The 21,861-nt window shown below is 45.4% G+C and overlaps 1 protein-coding gene across 1 annotated transcript in view; it reads left to right on the forward strand.

Annotated features, from left to right (window-relative positions):
- The first annotated feature begins 5,110 nt into the window (after positions 1 to 5,110).
- PM20D2 (peptidase M20 domain containing 2) overlaps positions 5,111 to 21,861 on the forward strand; it is an 87,004-nt gene continuing 70,253 nt past the window's right edge. The window contains exons 1-2 of the mRNA XM_063916971.1: positions 5,111 to 5,700; positions 19,693 to 19,841. Of these exons, the coding sequence (XP_063773041.1) occupies positions 5,278 to 5,700; positions 19,693 to 19,841 (572 nt within the window). The 5' untranslated portion in view covers positions 5,111 to 5,277. The remainder of the gene's footprint in view (positions 5,701 to 19,692; positions 19,842 to 21,861) is intronic.

Consider the following 21,861-nt stretch of genomic DNA (forward strand, 5'->3'; position numbering starts at 1 on the left):
GTACAGGTTGAGTCTCCCTTATCCAAAATGCTTGGGACCAGAGGTATTTTGGATATGGGATTTTTCCGTATTTTGGAATAATTGCATACCATAATGAGATATCATGGTGATGGGACCTAAATCTAAGCACAGAATGTATTTATGTTACATATACACCTTATACACACAGCCTGAAGGTCATTTTAGCCAATATTTTTTTATAACTTTGTGCATTAAACAAAGGGTATGTACATTCACACAATTCATTTATGTTTCATATACACCTTATACACACAGCCCGCAGGTCATTTAATACAATATTTTTAATAACTTTGTGTATTAAACAAAGTTTGTGTACATTGAGCCATCAAAAAAACAAAGGTTTCACTATCTCACTCTCACTCAAAAAAGTCTGTATTTCGGAATATTCTGTATTTCGGAATATTTGGATATGGGATACTCAACCTGTATTATCTTCTAGAAGGTGTTAGATAAATAAGAACCTGATTGGTTGCTATGGACAACATCCCATCTTAACCCATTTTAGTAGATTTATCCCATGGTTTCATGAGTTCGGTGTGGAAGAACTTGATTGGCCCACACAAAGCCCTGACCTCAACAACATCAAGCACCATCAGGATGAACTGGAACGGGAGATTGTGAGCCAGGCCTACTCGTTCAATATCAGTGACTGACCTCATAAATGCTCCACAGAATGAATGGGCACAAATTTCCACAGAAACACTCCAAAATCTTGTGGAAAGCCTTCCAAGAGGAGTGGAAGCTGTTATAGCTGCAAAAGGGGGCCAACTCCATATTAAAGTATAAGTATTTGAATACGAATCCATTACAGTCCCTGTTAGTGTAATGGTCAGGCGTCTGAATACTTTTGTCCATATACATAGGCGTGCCTGGTGCGCACAGTCACCCCCTAATGCCTGGCACCCCCCCCCCCCCCCGCACGTCACGCCTGCTACTACAACATGAACACACACACACAGTGATGCCCGCGTGTTACCGCCGAGCCTGACCTCCTGTGCTGTCACTGTTCTCCCCCCACACCCTCTCCCGCTGCACCCGCCGCCCAAAGTCAGACTCTCAGTGTTGTGGATAGCCGGGGCCGCACAGCGCACCCGACGTCACGCTCCGAACGCCGCGCGCCCTCTCTCCCCTCATCCTGCACTGTCCTCCCGCCCGGCGCTCAGTCTCCCGCCCGCGCTCAGTGTGCCCTGCCACTGCCGACACGTCGGGAATCAGGAGGACTAAGAGCTGCCGCTGGAGCAGCTGGACAGACCACACTTAAGCAGAGAGAGTGACACAGGACCCTGTCACTCACTAACTATAGTCTGCAACTGTGAGTGAGTATGCTGCTGCAGCCTCCAGGGAGAAGAGTGGGGACCAGGGGGCATAAAATATAAAATATTAATTATTGAATAAATTTTTTTCAGAGATATCATATTAGTAATAGAACATTTTAACATTTGTTAAATTATATATATATATATATATATATATATATATATTTATAAATAATAAACAGAGGGCGTTCTATAGTGCAGATCAGTTTATTCATAAAAGACACAGCTATAAAGGATAAAAACCTCGGCACTTGATAATACTGTATATAACTGGTACTACATTTCTCAGCACTGTGGGCTTTAAACCACATGATTTTGTCTATTGTATCATGGCAAACAGGAACACTCTCCTAGTACCTCCATGTCGGACCACACACTGCACCACTGGCCGCAAGCCACAGCACGTCGGGACACCATCTACACTAGTACCAGAAGGTTCTAAATGGGACAAATGTATGGTGCAGTGTGTGGTCACAACATAGAGGTACTAGGAAGTGTTCCTGTCTGCCGTGATACAATAGACAAAATCATAAGGTTTTAAACCCACAGAGAAAGTTGGTACAAGTTATATATCTGTGTGCCAAGGTTTCTATCCTTTAAAGCTGTGTCTTTCATGAATAAACTGATCTGCACTATAGAACGCCCCCTCTGTTTATTACTTTCAGATCTTTTCATCCCATGGCGTCCCAGGACTTACTTACAACGGGGAGCTGTGATCTGGTAATTAAGAAGGGAGCGAGTGCAATCAGTCCTGTGGTTTATTGGATGTGGAATTGATTGATTCACCTATATATTATACACCTATATATTGGAATTTGAGCAAACCTATAAAGTAATCTTTTACTTCTTTGCATATTCAATGTGATCTGGACGCGATATTTGCATCCAGGATCTTATTGCAATATGCAGTCGTATCGCTTGGATGTATTAAGCAGGCTGAGAGATACAGATGGGAATGGGAGGCTGAAGGACTCAGAGTGTAGGGGACAGGCTGACAGAGACAGAGTGAAGGGGGGAGGCTGAGAGAGACAGAATGAAGGGGAGAGGCTGAGAGAGACAAAGTGAAGGGGATGATGATAGACGCAGGGATGAGATGATGGTGTGGCTAAGAGATGCAGAGGGGAGGAGGTGACACAAGTCTGGTTGAACCTCTGTTGTATGACGATAACTTTGGTTATATTACTACATAAACAGGCATCTTTTGGACCATGTTATTTCCTACATGAATAATGAATACCAACTGAAGATGTCGTCTGCCCAGGGAGGATACATTTCTTCAAAGGTTCCCCGTTGTGAGAAACCACTATATAGGTAAGGTGCATATGGAATGGAAAGGAATGCTCCCAGAGTGACAATAAACATATGGCATGTCATGTTGACACATCCTCATTTTCAGTAGTCATGCCCCTTGGGTGGGCTGTACAGTGTGTGTGTGTGTGTGGGGGGGGCTTGCTGCCGGACTGGGGAGAATTACTGTAATTGCATAGAGTGCCGTCAGGGGTGTTTGCTTGGTACACGCCACAATATCTGACAATGTTATAATTATTATGCATATATAATGTTATGCATTATTATGATTGGCACAAAGGTGGATGTTTTATATTGCAGTGACAGCCAATAGGCGGTGCTAGACATGCCCAATAGGTGGTTCTAGACATGCCCCCACGGTGCACCCCCTAACAAAATGTTCTGCGCACGCCTATGTCCATATAGTGTACCTACAGCATCTGGCATTTCCAGGTGGTCTCCCATCCAAGACCTAACCAGGCTCAGCACTGCTTTGCTTCCAAGGTCAGATGAGATTGGCTATTGCCAGTGTGATGTGGCTGAAATTTGCCATTGCAGGGTCACATAAGCCAGTCTGACCACAGCTCAAATAAGAAGAAATAGAAAGTTACCTGCTGTTAATAAAGTTTTCATTCTGTGATAGAGGGATACAGAATACTGTGCTATCACCACATGGTGCTAGGGTGCCCGCTCATGCACAATGGGTGCTTTGGAGTTCAATCGACAGCTGTTTTGAGCCATTGCTTCCTCAATATGACTTCTGATTCATCGTTCCAGTGTTCTTTGCTCATTGTAAATGTATCTACTTACTGACAATTGATCATTGTGTAATACTGTGTAACCAAGAGATGTTTTCATTTCATTCTCATGACAACTGTATTCTGGGTTTCCTTTCATTGTGTATGCACCAAGATTTATACACACATATGTATTCGTATCACAGTGATGATTAAGGAACAATGTACTTGCTTTAACACTTGCTGTGCTGATTGGGGAAATCTCCCTTGATGACCATCTTTGGCTGCTATTTTACAATGGTGAATTTTCACATCTAAATACTACACTATCATCTATTCGGATATAACATCTTATTACTTATCATATGTCGCAAACTACCTAAATTTATTATGTTTATCCTTTATACTGTATGTATGTTTGCCCTATTTTTTAAGCTGATTAATTAAAAGTTAAATATTAATATTGAACATGAGTTCCCCCAGCAACCCGAGAGTCCTTTTCCCCCTTTTTCCTGCTACATTATATATACTTCCAGTGGTGCACCTCCACCCGTGATATATTTTTCTCACATAATATGAGGCATAATAACCTTGCAAAAATTGTGGATGAATTTCCACACGAATATATCTCCACAGTTCAGAGTAATGTGACCTAATTCTTTCTTTAGTGCTTGGGTTTTCCCTGCTTTTCCTTTTCCCTGGCAATGAATGATAAACGGTGCTCCAGCCAATCGGTTTGAAATACAACTGTTGGAGCTGATTGGCTAGAGCACCATTAATCGTTAGTAATGAGTGAAAACAAGACTATATCTCATTGTGAAATCTGCACCTTTTTTGAAGAAGATAAATGCATTGGATGTCAGCATGCTGTTTCACTTATTTACTAGATTCAATGTCAGTGCTTGGGTTTGAAATCTATCTGCCTTGTTTTTGGCCAGTTCATCCTTCTTGTTTACTTCCCTAGAATCACCCTCTCAGTGACTGGAATACCTGGCACCATGCTCTGACTATTTCACAACATTAAGCAACATGGATCTATTATCCATAGTCATCAGAGTAAACAACCATGGTGCTGCTTAATAGTTGGACCCAAATGGGGGAAATTTACCACTTAAAAGGTTGCACAAAATAATTGCGTACAATATTTGTGCCCATATGCAGAACTGGAGAAGTACTGCAGCTAGCATGCCAGCTGAACTCCTATACCAGCCCCCATATAGCTGTGTATGGAAAACTACCAGGAGTGTGCATCTATAAAAACACGTTTATCATAAAAAATAAAATAATACTAATAATAATAATGCTATTATATATAATTACTATTTTGTTTACGTACTCTGTAATTGGGCGATGTGGATCCCTTATGGCGCCATATAAATAAAGGAGGATAATAATAATAATAATAATAATAATAATAATAATAATAATATCTGATCACTTTTCTACTGCATTATATAATTGTCCGATTGTCAGCTTTCTAGGCATACAGATATAGTTATAAATGACGATGTCTTCATACAGTACAGCTCACATTTAGTTCTTCATGCTCCAGATAAGAATAGTCAGTGGACACAGTGGATAAAGTAAAAATAGCAAAGAATGTGACAGTAACCAATTAAGGAGCGCTGAAAACAAACCTCGGGTGACTCTGGGAAATGGAGTCCCTGGGACAGTAACTGATAAGGATGTATAATAGGGAGCACCGAAGCTACTGACTACATTTCCCAGGAGGGCATTGCGGTGAGTCCTGGTACACGGTGCTGCGATCTGCAGCCTACTGCTGTTTCCAGGTATAATGATGTCACGGTCAACGCTCGGTGTTGGGGATAAATGCCAGCAGCGACTGCGTGTTCCTCAGTCTGTGTGTCAGTCACCGTTACAGAGTTAAGAGAAGAGGAGGAGGACATCTTGTTGCAATGGGACCTGACAGAGAGCTGAGCAGCCCGGACACCGGTCACCGGCTGGAGCAATGCAAGCAGCGGGTTTGCGACACTATCGAGCAGGAGTCAGAGCAGCTGCACACGCTGAGCCAGGACATATGGAAGCAGCCGGAGCTGGCTTATCAGGAGCACAAGGCCCACGATCTGCTCACCGGCTTCTTCTCCAGCAAGGGATGGTCGGTGCAGCCCCACTACCACCTGGCCACCGCTTTCCGGGCGGAATGGCACTCTGCCAACACCGGCTCTCCGCTCCTAAATGTGTGCTTCCTGTGCGAGTACGACGCACTGCCCGGGCTGGGGCACGGCTGTGGGCACAACCTGATTGCTGAGGTCGGGGTAGCCGCCGCGCTGGGGCTGAGGGAGGCTCTGGAGAGTGCGGAGCCGCCGCGGGAGGTCAAGGTGCGGGCACACTGTCAGGGCTGCCCCCTTATTCCAGCATTATGCCCTACCCAGCCTGTAATGGTGCTGATGGCCAGCACCTGCCAGCTCATGTACCCATCTCTAACTGGCCATTATTGCAGAGAACAATGGGCTGCGCACCCAGATAGCCTAATATCACACTTCTCAGTTAGTGGGCGAATGCTGATTGCAATGTAGAAGTCAGATAGTGGCATATTTCTTAGTGCAGACAGATATTGTCATATTTCTTAACATTGAATTGTATCAGACATGCAGAAAGAGGAGAATGTTTTGTATTGACTGGCACAAATTTACTTACAGCTGCAGCCCTACTTGTAGTAATGTGCACACCGTTTCTCACAATAGCATCATATAGCAATCGCATTCCAACACATTGAGCGCGATTCAGATCTGCGTGGATTGAATAGAACTGGGAATGAACTCCCGGTGCTATTCAATTCTGCACGCTGTCATGTCGATGATGGCCGGTTCTCGCAAACTAAACAGTGTTTAGGCGCAAGAATAGGCATTCTCCGTCTAAAGTCCCCTCGGTGATGCTGTTTTGTATGTGCTGCGGCACAAAACAGCATTGCGGACCTACGTTTTATCGGATTTCTGCTTGCTGGTGTGCAAGAAAAAATTCTCTAGTCGGGGATTACAGCTAGCTGAACTAGATAGCACTGGTAGCTCCCTCACGACGCTATTCAATCCGCAATGAATTGAATTGAGCCCAATTGGATTGGTTGGTTGTAAAAAATGTTAGGCCAAATAGATACTTTTGGTAGTGAATGACTTAAGCTGGCAGTACACCTAAATATATATTGTCAGATCTGGCTGGTTGGAATGAAAATTTGGTAATGAATGAGAGCAAATGACAATTGACCATTTGCTCCCAAACACTGGAAAACAGACAAAATGGTCAATCAGACAAATTAGTTAAATCCACAATCGTTATTGTCAGTTTTATGGCATCTAGGAGCAAATGGTCAATTGTCATTTGCTCTCATCCAATAGCAGGTTTTCATTCCAACCAGCCAGATCTGACAATAAATCTTTAGGTGTATGGGTAGCATTAGATATTGTTCTGTACAGTTGGTCAAATTAGTGATAATTTGGGTTGAAAGTGGCATTGTCGTTACCTTGCACAGATGAGCAGTAAGGTGGTTACTATTACCCCTTTTACACCGCCAGCTAGTAACATGGGTTATTGCACATGAACGTGCATAATCCGTGTTGCTGGCTGGTGTAAAAGGGTCGAGTTGGAATAGTCCGGGTCGAGTGACCCGGTATTCCAACTCGGGAAGTTTGCGGGGTTAAACACGTATTCAACCCGGCAAACTGCAGTGTAAACGGTAGCTGGGTCGATGCGACCCGGCTTCCCGTTTACACTCTATGTGTGGGCGGCGTTTGGAAATCATGTGATCTCCAAGCTCCGCCCCCGTCGCGTCACTGGCAACGTCACCAACCCGGCATTATGCCGGGTTGGTGACCGGTTTAAATGGGGGCTGACGCGGGTCGCAGCCGGGTAGCTCCCGTGTCGGGGCTCCCGGCTGCGACCCGCTATACTTGGTGTAAAAGCGGTATTTATGTAAAAAGTGTAGAGCAAGAGAAGAGCTGCAACGTCTGCAAAGTAAAATTCTAGCTATTACGTTGTTTAGTAAACTTGAAAATGCTATTAAACCTTCTTTGTTAATGTTTTCTGCTATCTTTTGAGTGTACTTTATAATTCATCCGTATCTGTTGTGAGATGCCCATAAGATGTCTTTCAGAATTAGGAGTTCTGCGTATGTTTAAAGTCAAAAAGTAAACAGGACAAAATTAATTGTTTTATGTCACATCGTAATGTAGTTATCCCGAACGCCGGTCACTAAACCGACGCCGGGATCCCGAACGTTTGCCTGCCCGACAGTCGGCATGCCAACTAAGGGTTTATCCACACTCGTGGGTGTCCATGACACCCATAGGACCAGATTCAAGTGTTCTCTCCCCCCTCCCGTCCGCAATCACACCTGCCGACAGTATTCTAATGTTACTGCCGACGGGCGCAACAAGTTAATTTCAGCTCGCTACCCCCGGTGGTAGCGAGCTGAAATGCGCGTAAAGAGACCCGTCTTTTCACGATCACGCCTATTACTTTAGTCGGGTTTGGGTGCTAAACCTGCGTATAATGGGCGTGATCAGCAGGATAACGGGGGGAATTTGTATATCGCCCCTCCGTCTCCCATCACTTAAGACAGGAGGAGATAGTGGGTGCGATAAAATTTGAATTCCCCCCATAGAGTGGGAATAGAACCTGTGGCGAGCACAGCGAGACACAGATACCGCTGCGTGTCGAGCCCGCAATGGGCTTTGTTACGCTCACCCCTCACCGGCAATGTAAAGGTCCGGATCCCGGTGTCGGTATGGTGACCGGTGGCATCCCAAACGCCGGTCACCCGAACCCAACCTGTCACATCTGCTGAAATCCCAGTATCCCATTAATATGTTTTGTTAGACAGTGCATTATTAATACACAGGCCCCCTGTCCTGCCAATTCCATTACACTGAAGTCGTCTGGTATAGATTTGGATTAACATAATTACATAATTTGAGGCTTGTGGCAGTTTTAAAACCACACCCAGGGGAGATGTATGTATAAGGCACATATTGTGCCCTAAACACTGGAGCAACAGCATTTGTTCGACAGCAGTACAAATGCCCTTGAGCCCAGATTCTGTGTACACACTGGAGCGACTTTAATGAAGGATGGGACGCTCATGTTCAGTCCTCCCATTAACATAAACAAGGTTGCTACCGATATTGCTGGGTTTGATGTGCAGCACATCAAACCTAGCGTCTGTCACATGCGACCACGGGAGCTGGAAATTACTCGTACACAGAGCGATGTAGGTGATTTGTCTGGCAGTGACACAACTGGTCAATTGTGACTTTGTCACTGCCAGGAGTATACTACACAAGAAATTCACTAAATAAGTCAAATATCCTATTGCTAACGAAAATTGCAGATTTGGGAATCTCTTAACTTAAATAAGTCAAATATCCTATTGCTAACGAAAATTGCAGATTTGGGAATCTCTTAACTGTATATTTTCGCCATTTGTGTCCTTTGCATCCATGTGATGTTGTTTTAAAGGAACCTCTCCTTTCCCCACTGACACCAATTTGCAGATTCAGTCAAAAGTTTCACTTCCAGGCAGGTGGAAAGTCTCCAAAACTAGGAGACCGGGGTCTCTATTCAGCTGGTTTTACAATTTCTCCTGTATTTGGCTCATAGCCCTTGCCAAATGTCTTTGTGAAGCTGCAGAGAAATGAATATTGCAGCTTCTTATTGGCTCCCTCTCTCACACCCACTGTGCTGCTATTTTGAGGGGCTGAACATAAAATATGCTAATATATCACTTTAGGTGGATTTCTCTTTGTAACCTGACACTGATTTTCTGAGGTCCCACATAAAACAGTGTATTCAACAAAAGCTATTTTCTAGCTTAGTCTATAGTATCCCATGGCGGGAGACGAGAACTGCATACCAACATTTCCCATAAGGGAGGTTTTTTAGCTGTGGAAAAATACTCGGCAGATGATGTTTGTTAGAGACATTGTGACCTTATTTTTTTCATTTAGATACAGGCCAGTAGTATTCCATTGAGCTTGGCCAACTTGTATATGGATATGTTTGATGATCAACATATCTGTGCAGGAAGGTTCAAAGTGAGACTATTATCCTATTGCCAGTACATAAACTGCTCTATTTTTTATTTTTTTGTTGTTTATTTGTGAGGATATTTTTCCATTAAGCACATGATCACATCTTTAAAAGCAATACTAGATCTTGCATGACCGCCATTCCCAACATTGACGGGTTGAGCTGCATGTCAGCTCAGTATTGATGAACGCTGAGCGATGTGCGGGAGCGCTTATCGTTCATCAATCTGACCCCCCATACACTCTGGCCGATTTCAAGCTAAAAATAAACACTTGTTTATTTTTTAAGCAGAAATCGGCTAGTGTGTGGGCACCTTAAGTGTTGTATAACTACCAAAATACATGGGGGGGTCATTCTGAGTTGATCGCTCGCTGCCGTTTTTCGCAGCATAGCGATCAGGCTAAAAACCGGCTGTTCTGCGCATGCGTATGGGCCGCAGGGCGCACGCGCCAAGTAAATTCACACAAAGCTAAGCAATTTTACACAGGGGCGAGCGACGCTTTTCAGTCGCTCTGCTGATCAGTGTGTGATTAACAGGAAGTGAGTGTTTCTGGGCGGAAACTGACCGTTTTCCGGGAGTGTGCTAAAAAATGCAGGAGTGGTTGGCCGAACGCAGGAGTGGCTGGAGAAACGGGGGAGTGGCTGGCCGAACGCAGGGCGTGTTTGTGACATCAAAACAGGAACTAAACGGACTGAGGTGATCACAATCTAGGAGTAGGTCTGGAGCTACTCAGAAACTGCAGGAAAAGATTTCCGAGCAGTTCTGCTAATCTTTCGTTCGCACTTCTGCTAAGATACAAACTCAGAGGGCGGCGGCTTAGCGTTTGCACTGCTGCTAAAAGCAGCTAGCGAGCGATCAACTCGGAATGAGGGCCATTGTAAGGAAAAATTAATAATCTGTAGTGGGTCAACAGTATACCACCATGGAGGGAGAACAGTATCCACAGGTTATGCTGAAAACTTTTGTATACTGTGAAATGTGGATGCAGAGGTCTATTCTTTTGATGTGTCTATGGGTGGTCTTCAGTATGCCGACTGTCGGGATCCCGGTGCACAGTATACCGGTGCCGGAATCTCGACAGCCGACATACCGACACTTTCTCTGACGTCCTAGTGGATGCTGGGGACTCCGTCAGGACCATGGGGAATAGCGGCTCCGCAGGAGACAGGGCACAAAATTTAAAAGTTTGACCACTAGGTGGTGTGTACTGGCTCCTCCCCCCATGACCCTCCTCCAAGCCTCAGTTAGGTTTTTGTGCCCGTCCGAGCAGGGTGCAATCTAGGTGGCTCTCATAAAGAGCTGCTTAGAGTAAAAGTTTTGATAGTTTTATTATTTTCAGTGAGTCCTGCTGGCAACAGGCTCACTGCAACGAGGGACCTAGGGGAGAAGAAGTGAACTCACCTGCGTGCAGGATGGATTTGCTTCTTAGGCTACTGGACACTAGCTCCAGAGGGACGATCACAGGTACAGCCTGGATGGGTCACCGGAGCCGCGCCGCCGACCCCCTTGCAGATGCCGAAGTAAGAAGAGGTCCAGAAACCGGCGGCTGAAGGCTTTTCAGTCTTCATGAGGTAGCGCACAGCACTGCAGCTGTGCGCCATTGCGCTCAGGCACACTTCACACCGGCGGTCACTGAGGGTGCAGGGCGCTGGGGGGGGCGCCCTGGGCAGCAATGTTAATACCTTTCTGGCTAAAAAGAATACATCACATATAGTCCATGAGGCTATATGGATGTATTTCACCCCTGCCAGGTCTCAGAAAAACCGGGAGAAGAGCCCGCCGGAATAGGGGGCGGGGCCTATCTCCTCAGCACACAGCGCCATTTTCCTACACAGCTCCGCTGCTAGGAAGGCTCCCAGGCTCTCCCCTGCACTGCACTACAGAAACAGGGTAAAAAACAGAGAGGGGGGGCATTTTTTGGCGATATTATATATATTTAAGCAGCTATAAGGAAACAACACTTATATAAGGTTGTTCCTATATAATTATAGCGCTTTGGTGTGTGCTGGCAAACTCTCCCTCTGTCTCCCCAAAGGGCTAGTGGGGTCCTGTCTTCTATCAGAGCATTCCCTGTGTGTCTGCTGTGTGTCGGTACGTGTGTGTCGACATGTATGAGGACGATGTTGGTGTGGAGGCGGAGCAATTGCCGGTAATGGTGATGTCACCCCCTAGGGAGTCGACACCGGAATGGATGGCTTTGTTTATGGAATTACGTGATAATGTCAGCACGCTGCAAAAGTCGGTTGACGTCATGAGACGACCGGCAAACCAGTTAGTACCTGTACAGGCGTCTCAAACACCGTCAGGGGCTGTAAAACGCCCTTTGCCTCACACGGACACCGAATCTAGTGTCGACGGTGAAGAAACGAACGTATTTTCCAGTAGGGCCACACGTTATATGATCACGGCAATGAAGGAGGCTTTGCATATCTCTGATACTGCAAGTACCACAAAAAGGGGTATTATGTGGGGTCTGAAAAAACTACCTGTAGTTTTTCCTGAATCAGAGGAATTGAATGACGTGTGTGATGAAGCGTGGGTTACCCCTGATAAAAAACTGCTAATTTCAAAGAAGTTATTGGCGTTATACCCTTTCCCGCCAGAGGTTAGGGCGCGCTGGGAAACACCCCCTAGGGTGGACAAGGCGCTCACACGTTTATCCAAACAAGTGGCGTTACCGTCTCCTGATACGGCCGCCCTCAAGGATCCAGCTGATAGGAGGCTGGAAAATACTCTAAAAAGTATATACACACATACTGGTGTTATACTGCGACCAGCAATCGCCTCAGCCTGGATGTGCAGTGCTGGGGTGGCTTGGTCGGATTCCCTGACTGAAAATATTGATACCCTGGATAGGGACAGTATTTTATTGACTATAGAGCAATTAAAGGATGCATTCCTTTATATGCGAGATGCACAGAGGGATATCTGCACTCTGGCATCAAGAGTAAGTGCGATGTCCATATCTGCCAGAAGAAGTCTATGGACACGACAGTGGTCAGGCGATGCGGATTCCAAACGGCATATGGAAGTATTGCCGTATAAAGGGGAGGAATTATTTGGGGTCGGTCTATCGGATTTGGTAGCCACGGCAACAGCCGGGAAGTCCACCTTTTTACCTCAAGTCCCCTCCCAGCAGAAAAAGACACAGTCTTTTCAGCCGCAGTCCTTTCGTTCCTATAAGAACAAGCGAGCAAAAGGACATTCATATTTGCCCCGAGGCAAAGGAAAGGGTAAGAGACTGCAGCAAGCAGCCCCTTCCCAGGAGCAGAAGTCCTCCCCGGCTTCTGCAAAGGCCTCAGCATGACGCTGGGACCTTACAAGCGGACTCAGGGGCGGTGGGGGGTCGCCTCAAGAATTTCAGCGCACAGTGGGCTCACTCGCAGGTGGACCCCTGGATCCTGCAGGTAGTATCTCAGGGTTACAGGTTGGAATTCGAGAAGTCTCCCCCTCGCCGGTTCCTAAAATCTGCTTTGCCAACGTCTCCCTCAGACAGGGCGACGGTATTGGAAGCCATTCACAAGCTGTATTCTCAGCAGGTGATAATCAAGGTACCCCTTCTACAACAGGGAAAGGGGTATTACTCCACGCTATTTGTGGTACCGAAGCCGGACGGCTCGGTAAGACCTATTCTAAATCTGAAATCTCTGAACCTGTACATACAAAAATTCAAGTTCAAGATGGAGTCACTCAGAGCAGTGATAGCGAATCTGGAAGAAGGGGATTTTATGGTGTCCTTGGACATCAAGGATGCTTACCTTCATGTCCCAATTTGCCCTTCACACCAAGGGTACCTCAGGTTCGTGGTACAAAACTGTCATTATCAGTTTCAGACGCTGCCGTTTGGATTGTCCACGGCACCCAGGGTCTTTACCAAGGTAATGGCCGAAATGATGATCCTTCTTCGAAGAGAAGGCGTATTAATTATCCCTTACTTGGACGATCTCCTGATAAGGGCAAGATCCAGAGAACAGCTGGAGGTCGGAGTAGCACTAACTCAAGTAGTGCTCCAACAGCACGGGTGGATTCTGAATTTTCCAAAATCCCAACTGATCCCGTCGACACGTCTGCTGTTCCTAGGGATGATTCTGGACACTGTTCAGAAAAAGGTATTTCTTCCGGAGGAGAAAGCCAGGGAGTTATCCGAACTCGTCAGGAACCTCCTAAAACCAGGGACAGTGTCTGTGCATCAATGCACAAGAGTCCTGGGAAAAATGGTGGCTTCTTACGAAGCGATTCCATTCGGCAGATTCCATGCACGAAGGTCACACAAGGAAGAAACTTCCAGGGCGTGTGGTCAAGCCTGGAAACGTCTCTTCACATAAATATACTGGAACTAAGAGCAATCTACAATGCTCTAAGCCTGGCAAACCCTCTGCTTCAGGGTCAGCCGGTGTTGATCCAGTCGGACAACATCACGGCAGTCGCCCACGTAAACAGACAGGGCGGCACAAGAAGCAGGAGGGCAATGGCAGAGGCTGCAAGGATTCTTCGCTGGGCGGAAAATCATGTGATAGCACTGTCAGCAGTGTTCATCCCGGGAGTGGACAACTGGGAAGCAGACTTCCTCAGCAGACACGATCTTCACCCGGGAGAGTGGGGACTTCATCCAGAAGTCTTCCACATGATTGTAGTCCATTGGGAAAGACCAATGGTGGACATGATGGCGTCCCGCCTCAACAAAAAACTGGACATGTATTGCGCCAGGTCAAGAGACCCTCAGGCAATAGCTGTGGACGCTCTGGTAACACCATGGGTGTACCAGTCAGTGTATGTGTTTCCTCCTCTGCCTCTCATACCCAAGGTACTGAGAATTATACGGCAAAGGGGAGTAAGAACGATACTAGTGGCTCCGGACTGGCCAAGAAGGACTTGGTACCCGGAACTTCAGGAGATGCTCACGGAAGATCCGTGGCCTCTACCTCTAAGAAGGGATCTGCTTCAGCAGGGACCGTGTCTATTCCAAGACTTACCGCTGCTGCGTTTGACGGCATGGCGGTTGAACGCCGGATCCTAAGGGAAAAAGGCATTCCGGAAGAGGTCATCCCTACCCTGGTCAAAGCCAGGAAGGAGGTGACTGCACAACATTATCACCGCATTTGGAGAAAATATGTTGCATGGTGTGAGGCCAGGAAGGCCCCGACAGAGGAATTTCAACTGGGTCGATTCCTACATTTCCTGCAAACAGGATTATCTATGGGCCTCAAATTAGGGTCCATTAAGGTTCAAATTTCGGCCCTGTCGATTTTCTTCCAGAAAGAATTGGCTTCAGTTCCTGAAGTCCAGACTTTTGTAAAAGGAGTACTACATATACAGCCCCCGGTTGTGCCCCCAGTGGCACCGTGGGATCTCAATGTAGTTTTGGATTTTCTCAAATCCCATTGGTTTGAGCCACTCAAATCGGTAGATTTGAAATATCTTACATGGAAAGTAACCATGCTACTGGCCCTGGCTTCAGCCAGGAGAGTGTCGGAATTGGCGGCTTTATCGTATAAAAGCCCATATCTGATTTTCCATTCGGACAGGGCAGAATTGAGGACGCGTCCTCATTTTCTGCCTAAGGTGGTATCAGCGTTTCACCTGAACCAGCCTATTGTGGTGCCTGCGGCTACTAGCGATTTGGAGGATTCCAAGTTGCTGGACGTTGTCAGAGCATTGAAAATACAGGTTGAGTATCCCTTATCCAAAATGCTTGGGACCAGAGGTATTTTGGATATCGGATTTTTCCGTATTTTGGAATAATTGCATACCATAATGAGATATCATGGTGATGGGACCTAAATCTAAGCACAGAATACATTTATGTCACATATACACCTTATACACACAGCCTGAAGGTCATTTTAGCCAATATTTTTTATAACTTTGTGTATTAAACAACGTGTGTGTACATTCACACAATTCATTTATGTTTCATATACACCTTATAAACACAGCCTGAAGGTCTTATAATACAATATTTTTAATAACTTTGTGTATTAAACAAAGTTTGTGTACATTGAGCCATCAGAAAACAAAGGTTTCACTATCTCACTCTCACTCAAAAAAGTCCGTATTTCGGAATATTCCGTATTTCGGAATATTTGGATAAGGGATACTCAACCTGTATATATTTCAAGGACGGCTGGAGTCAGAAAATCTGACTCGCTGTTTATACTGTATGCACCCAACAAGCTGGGTGCTCCTGCTTCTAAGCAGACGATTGCTCGTTGGATTGTAGCACAATTCAACTGGCACATTCTGTGGCAGGCCTGCCACAGCCTAAATCTGTCAATGCCCACTCCACAAGGAAGGTGGGCTCATCTTGGGCGGCTGCCCGAGGGGTCTCGGCATTACAACTCTGCCGAGCAGCTACGTGGTCAGGGGAGAACACGTTTGTAAAATTCTACAAATTTGATACCCTGGCTAAGGAGGACCTGGAGTTCTCTCATTCGGTGCTGCAGAGTCATCCGCACTCTCCCGCCCGTTTGGGAGCTTTGGTATAATCCCCATGGTCCTGACGGAGTCCCCAGCATCCACTAGGACGTCAGAGAAAATAAGAATTTACTCACCGGTAATTCTATTTCTCGTAGTCCGTAGTGGATGCTGGGCGCCCATCTTAAGTGCGGATTGTCTGCAATACTTGTACATAGTTATTGTTACAAAAAAATCGGGTTGTTTATTGTTGTGAGCCATCTTTTCAGAGGCTCCTACGTTATCATACTGTTAACTGGGTTCAGATCACAAGTTGTACGGTGTGATTGGTGTGGCTGGTATGAGTCTTACCCGGGATTCAAAATCCTTCCTTATTGTGTACGCTCGTCCGGGCACAGTATCCTAACTGAGGCTTGGAGGAGGGTCATGGGGGGAGGAGCCAGTACACACCACCTAGTGGTCAAACTTTTAAATTTTGTGCCCTGTCTCCTGCGGAGCCGCTATTCCCCATGGTCCTGACGGAGTCCCCAGCATCCACTACGGACTACGAGAAATAGAATTACCGGTGAGTAAATTCTTATTTTTTCTCCCTCGTGGGGGTCCACGACCCCCCTGGAGGGAGAATAAAATAGCGTGGCGCGCCACCGTGCCCGCAGCGAGCCCGCAAGGGGCTAATTTGCGCTCGCCACGCTGTCGGTATGCCGGCGGTTGGGCTCCCGGCGCCGGTATGCTGGTCGCCGGGAGCCCGGCCGCCGGCATACCATACTACACCCGTGTCGATGGTTAATGGGGTCAACAGCTATAGACAATATAAGAAACCTAGAATTTGACGGCAGATAAGAACCACTTTGGCCCATCCAGTTTGCGTCTTTTTTTTTTTTTTAACCTTGTAATAACATCAAAACCTATTTATCCTTCGTTGTTTGTAAGGATATCTGTATGCCTAGCCCATGCATGTTTAAATTACAGATGAGTGGTCCGGTTTTGACTCTGTTCTTCCCGTCAAGTTTGGATCTGAAAATGAGGCAAAATGTCATATTGCATGTGCATGCCAGAGTCGCCTATAAAAATCCCTGAAAGATGACATTTTGCCTGAAACGCTCAGAAATTGTCGTTTTTTTTTTTTTATGAGTGAATTAGGTGAAGAACATGAATTTAACCTTATCCAAAATAATTTTAGTTGTTGTGTTTTTTTTTATTAATTTAAAAATATTTTTTTTTTTTCTCAAACATCGGTCATTGCTTATTACACCCAAGACAGCTGCCAGGTACATAAAGGGGGGGTGGGGGTGGTTTACACTATCCCAGCAGCTGCCATTGGGTGCAGCCCCTGGGTGGGGGTCCTGCTGTACTGACCAATCGGCAACACTGAGGGGAGGGTGCAGGGAGAGCAGCAGCGGGGGGAAGTTTCCCTGCCGCTGCTAATACTGTATGTTTGACTGTTTGCAGCCTGTGAGACCAGGTCAGATAAAACACTTGCTGGTATGGTCACATCTGATGCGACCATGCCAGGCAAGTGGTTAAATTGCAGTAAAGTCCTGTTTTTAACCATAGTTATCAGGTACAATTGAATCCTCCCCATATCTATTGTGTGGAGGTTATGTCTTGGGGCTGCTTTGCTGCATTGGGCACAAACATACAGCCCAGAGTCAGAGAGCTGTGTCTCTGTTGTAGATCATAGGTCTTCCAACAAGATAATATCCAAAACCAACAGCTAAAAGTATCCGAGAATGGATAAGAACAAAACATTGTACTTTACTGAAGTAGCCTTCTATGAGCCCTGATCTGAATTCTATCGAACATCCAAGGAAAGACCTGAAACATGCAGTCTGGCGAGGGCACCCATCAAACCTGAGACAGCTGAAGCAGTTTGCTCAGTTAAAGTGGGCCAAACAACCTGTTGACAGGTGCAGAAGTCTCGTTGGGCTCGATTCAATATAGTGCAGGTTGAATAGCGCTGGAAATTAGCTCCCGGTGCTATTCAATTCAGCGCGCTGTGACACCCTGCAAAAGGTTTTCTTCTCTCACCCCTCTGGGGGTGCAAGCAGAAATCCAACAAAAGTGCTGGCACAATGTGATTTCTGCCCTTAGTGCGGCAGAAAACAGCATCGTGCCACACACTTTAGACTGAGAATACCAGTTCTCGCGGCAAAACACCCTGTTTAGTCTGCAAGAACCAGCCTTCCCCGACATAACTGCGCCATTAATTGAATACCATCGGGAGCTAATAAATGGTCCAACCATTTTTGTCCATCTCATTTTCGTTGTTTTATTTAAAATATCATTTTGAATCAAAAATCAAACGCAAAGTCTGATTTCTATTAAATCTGGAATAACCAATGATTAATGGCAATTCTTTTTGTCAGTTTCCAGTTATTTCCAAAAATAATATGGTTTCTTCTATTTTTTGTGGAAGCGTACTAGAAAATTTGTCCATGTCTATATAAGTGAACTGATGTGACACATCTGGGCAACCATACCATTCTTAGGTCTGTAGAAAGCATTGTGTAGCCAGTTTTCCTTTAATTTGTGCTGCCTATATAATAACACGCCACTGATACACATTTGATCAAAGATCTCTATGGAACTGTGAACTGCAGGCAAGTCAGCAAAATTGATGTAAGACAAAGTGCTCTTTTGTGCCTTTGGACTTTTACCTCCACAGTAACACAGCTATAGAGTATGTGGGTTGATAATTGTTTTATTCAAGAATATTTAAGTGATTCTCACTGGACTTTTAACTTTTTTGTATTCTGTAATATTGTTGATACAGATATTTTTTCCTAGCTAAAGTTAGTATATAGAATTTAGCATTTATTGAGACAAAATTTAGTTGCACAATTTCTGCCACATATTAACAGCCTTCTTTTTGTATTTTATTTTTTCTATCCACAGTTTCCTTTTATTGAACTGAATTATTTGCAGTAGGTACCTTGTTGAAGGCTTATTATTGTTGACATCCGAATCTTGACATAAAGGGGGGAATTCAGTTGTTTCAGGTGTCTAATATTCCTGTCTTTACGGGACTGTTTTGATGCCCAAACAGATAGGGTTTAGCTGCGTAAAACGGCTAAACTTTAGTTTGCGCAGTCGTGTCCCCCTTCCCCCCCCCCGCACCTCTGGAGGCTGCAAGAAAAGATGTGTACTACATGGCTAATGGGTGCACGAACAGCAGTACAATTACATTTCTGTAATTGGGCGCCCCCGCACCCCCACCCCCTCTCCATGACTATAATGCTCATCATCAGCACATAGCTTTATTGGTTGGGGCAGATGGATAATATATAATAAAGTAGCATGTTCCTCCTACAGTATCTATTCTAGTCCCACTGTAACACGGAGACCCACAGTGTTGGGTTTTCCAGACACTTCCATGTTAGTGGAATTACTTATGGTAATCGGCAGAGCAAACAATGGTCTGTCCCACACCCATCCTCTCTACCCTGTAAAGGCTGCAAAATAGCACTTGGACACATTCTGGCATCCATTGGATGGTGTTTGCCAGGGTAATGGTTTAAAGTCGGAAAGCATTACGTACCCTCCACATATTTCCATGCATCTACATAGTAATGGTGTATTTTGAATAGGATATGTGCATCACGCATTAAGGCCATCATTTTATCCTTCAGTTTGATCTACTCTAAATGAGGCTGCTGGAATGGTAATTGCTGAAATGGTGACGTCCTCTTGTAGTTGTCAGGCCAGCATCAAAAAAGGTCTTTCTCTGCTTTTGTCATCACCACGCTAAATACTCTCAGTGACTAATTTATGAAGGTAGTACGTGTATGTAGTTTCACACATTATTCTTGTCCAGTATGTTAGTGTTTTCTACAGAGACATAATACAAACAATGTGTGTATTTTTCTTTGCCTAGATTACGGTTTTAGGGACACCTGCCGAGGAGGAGGGTGGTGGTAAAGTCGATCTTATAAATGCCGGAGCCTTTGATGATATTGATGTTGCATTTATGGCCCATCCCGCCCAGTCTGATGCTGGATATCTACCAGATGTTGCTATACATGAGTAAGTAGGACAATAATAAAATAATAATTGTAAGCAGTGTCACAATACATTAATACACTGTGCTGCTTTAAAAACAAAAACAAAAAAACCCACCTTGATTTACCAATATTCAAAGGGGATTGTTTCTCCCAGTAAGAGAATTAGGAATGGTAACCGATAATAACCGCAGTGTTAACAACTTAATTTTCTAGAAAACAATTAGTCGTCATCAAGGGCGTAGCTACCATAGGTGCAGACAGTGAAGCTGCTATGGAGCCCAGAGCTGAGAGGGGCCCACCTTCCCTGTTAAAGTTACATGTGTTATATACATTTTTTTGCCATTGGGAGTTACGTAGGGGTCCTTCTAAACTTTTTCCTTGGGGCCTGCAATATATCTAAGTATGCCCCTGGTCCTGCTCATTGTAGTGTGGTATAAAATGAACTGGAGAGCATTTTAATGTTATATAATATGAACCGGGACACTGTAATGAGGCACAATATGAATGGGGAGCAATATATATCATAATGTGAATTGGGGGTACTGTGCAGCATAATGTGTACTGGCAGCTCTAAAATGTGACATTGGGTGAACTTAAGCACTACTGCGATTCATAAAAGAAATTAGGGCACTACTATGGGGCATAACATTTAATAAGGCTCTACTATGGTTCAGAAAATGAACTAGGGCACTATTATAGGGCATAAAATTATCAACTGCTGCAGAGAAGTTTCTCTCTAGAAGCATTGGGATGGGGGCCCCTTCAAAATGGGTCCCCACCCCCTTAACTGGCAGCTGCAGCTCTTCTCCTCAGCCTAGCACATGCTGCTGTATGCCTGGCTGCAGTGTGGCCAGGGAGGCGCTTAAAATACAAACATTTTTTTTCTAAGGGCGCATGGCCACACCTCCTGCAGTTAGTCCACCCCAATCCCGAAAAGTAACTGGGCCCAGCCAGGCTCTCTAGTGCTCTGATCCTATGTGTAAATCTTATCCTGGACAACAGGGCTGTTGGAACTTGTACTGTAGTATTCACTGTCTTTAGTGCGACGTTGGTGTCACCAGCCCCAGTGCTGTGGTGGCTATATCAAAGTTATGCCTGAGTCAGATGCCAGGCAGTGGCACTCCTCTCAAATGTTTCATAGATGCAATCCACCCCTTGCCCACCTCCCTCCCTGTTCCAATGCTTATGACCAAGCTGCATGTTTCCTTCTCTATCTTAGGGGAGCATTTTCTGTAGCCTGCGTGTGTCCATATTTGGGATGCAGAATGTTTGCATTATGACAACACACCTTTTTCATTCAGAATATATAATGAAAATATTAATGAGTTGCAGATATTTGCTTTACAGTCATTGGTTACAAATAATTCCTTTTGACATGGGCATTAAACAGCAGAATTACTTTATATATTGTGAGTGAGTTGCCCGTTATACATTTATTGTAAATTACAAATACAAAAAGATTAGGAAGAATAGTCTAGAACTAAATATCTTGTAAAATGTTCTTTTCGTATGTGTTACGGACCATAAAAGCTACAGTTTCTTGCAATGTAGACCTCTGCAAATATGTAGCTGCTGTCACAGTATGTAATTGGTGATTTTCTAGGCATTACCTACTACTAATCATGTAAGACAATCAAATGCAATCAAATGCAGTGACATTGGGCTACATGTAAAAATGGGTGGTCTTCAGTATGCCGGCGGTCGGGCTCCCGGCGACCAGCATACCGGCGCCGGGATCCCGACAGCCGGCATACCGACAGCCGGCATACCGACACTTATTCTCCCATGTGGGGGTCCACGACCCCCCTGGAGGGAGAATAAAATAGTGTGGCGCGCGTAGCGCGCCACCGTGCCCGTAGCGTGGCGAGCGCAGCGAGCCCGCAAGGGGCTCATTTGCGTTCGCCACACTGTCGGTAAGCCGGCGGTCGGGCTCCCGGCGCCGGTATGCTGGTCGCCGGGAGCCCGGCCGCCGGCATATCGTAGTGAACCCGTAAAAATAAACCCCATTCTATTCAGGGTGTCCATTCCCCTTTAAGCTATAC

Source organism: Pseudophryne corroboree, chromosome 4 (assembly GCF_028390025.1).
Source record: "Pseudophryne corroboree isolate aPseCor3 chromosome 4, aPseCor3.hap2, whole genome shotgun sequence".
NCBI classification, from domain to species: domain Eukaryota; kingdom Metazoa; phylum Chordata; class Amphibia; order Anura; family Myobatrachidae; genus Pseudophryne; species Pseudophryne corroboree.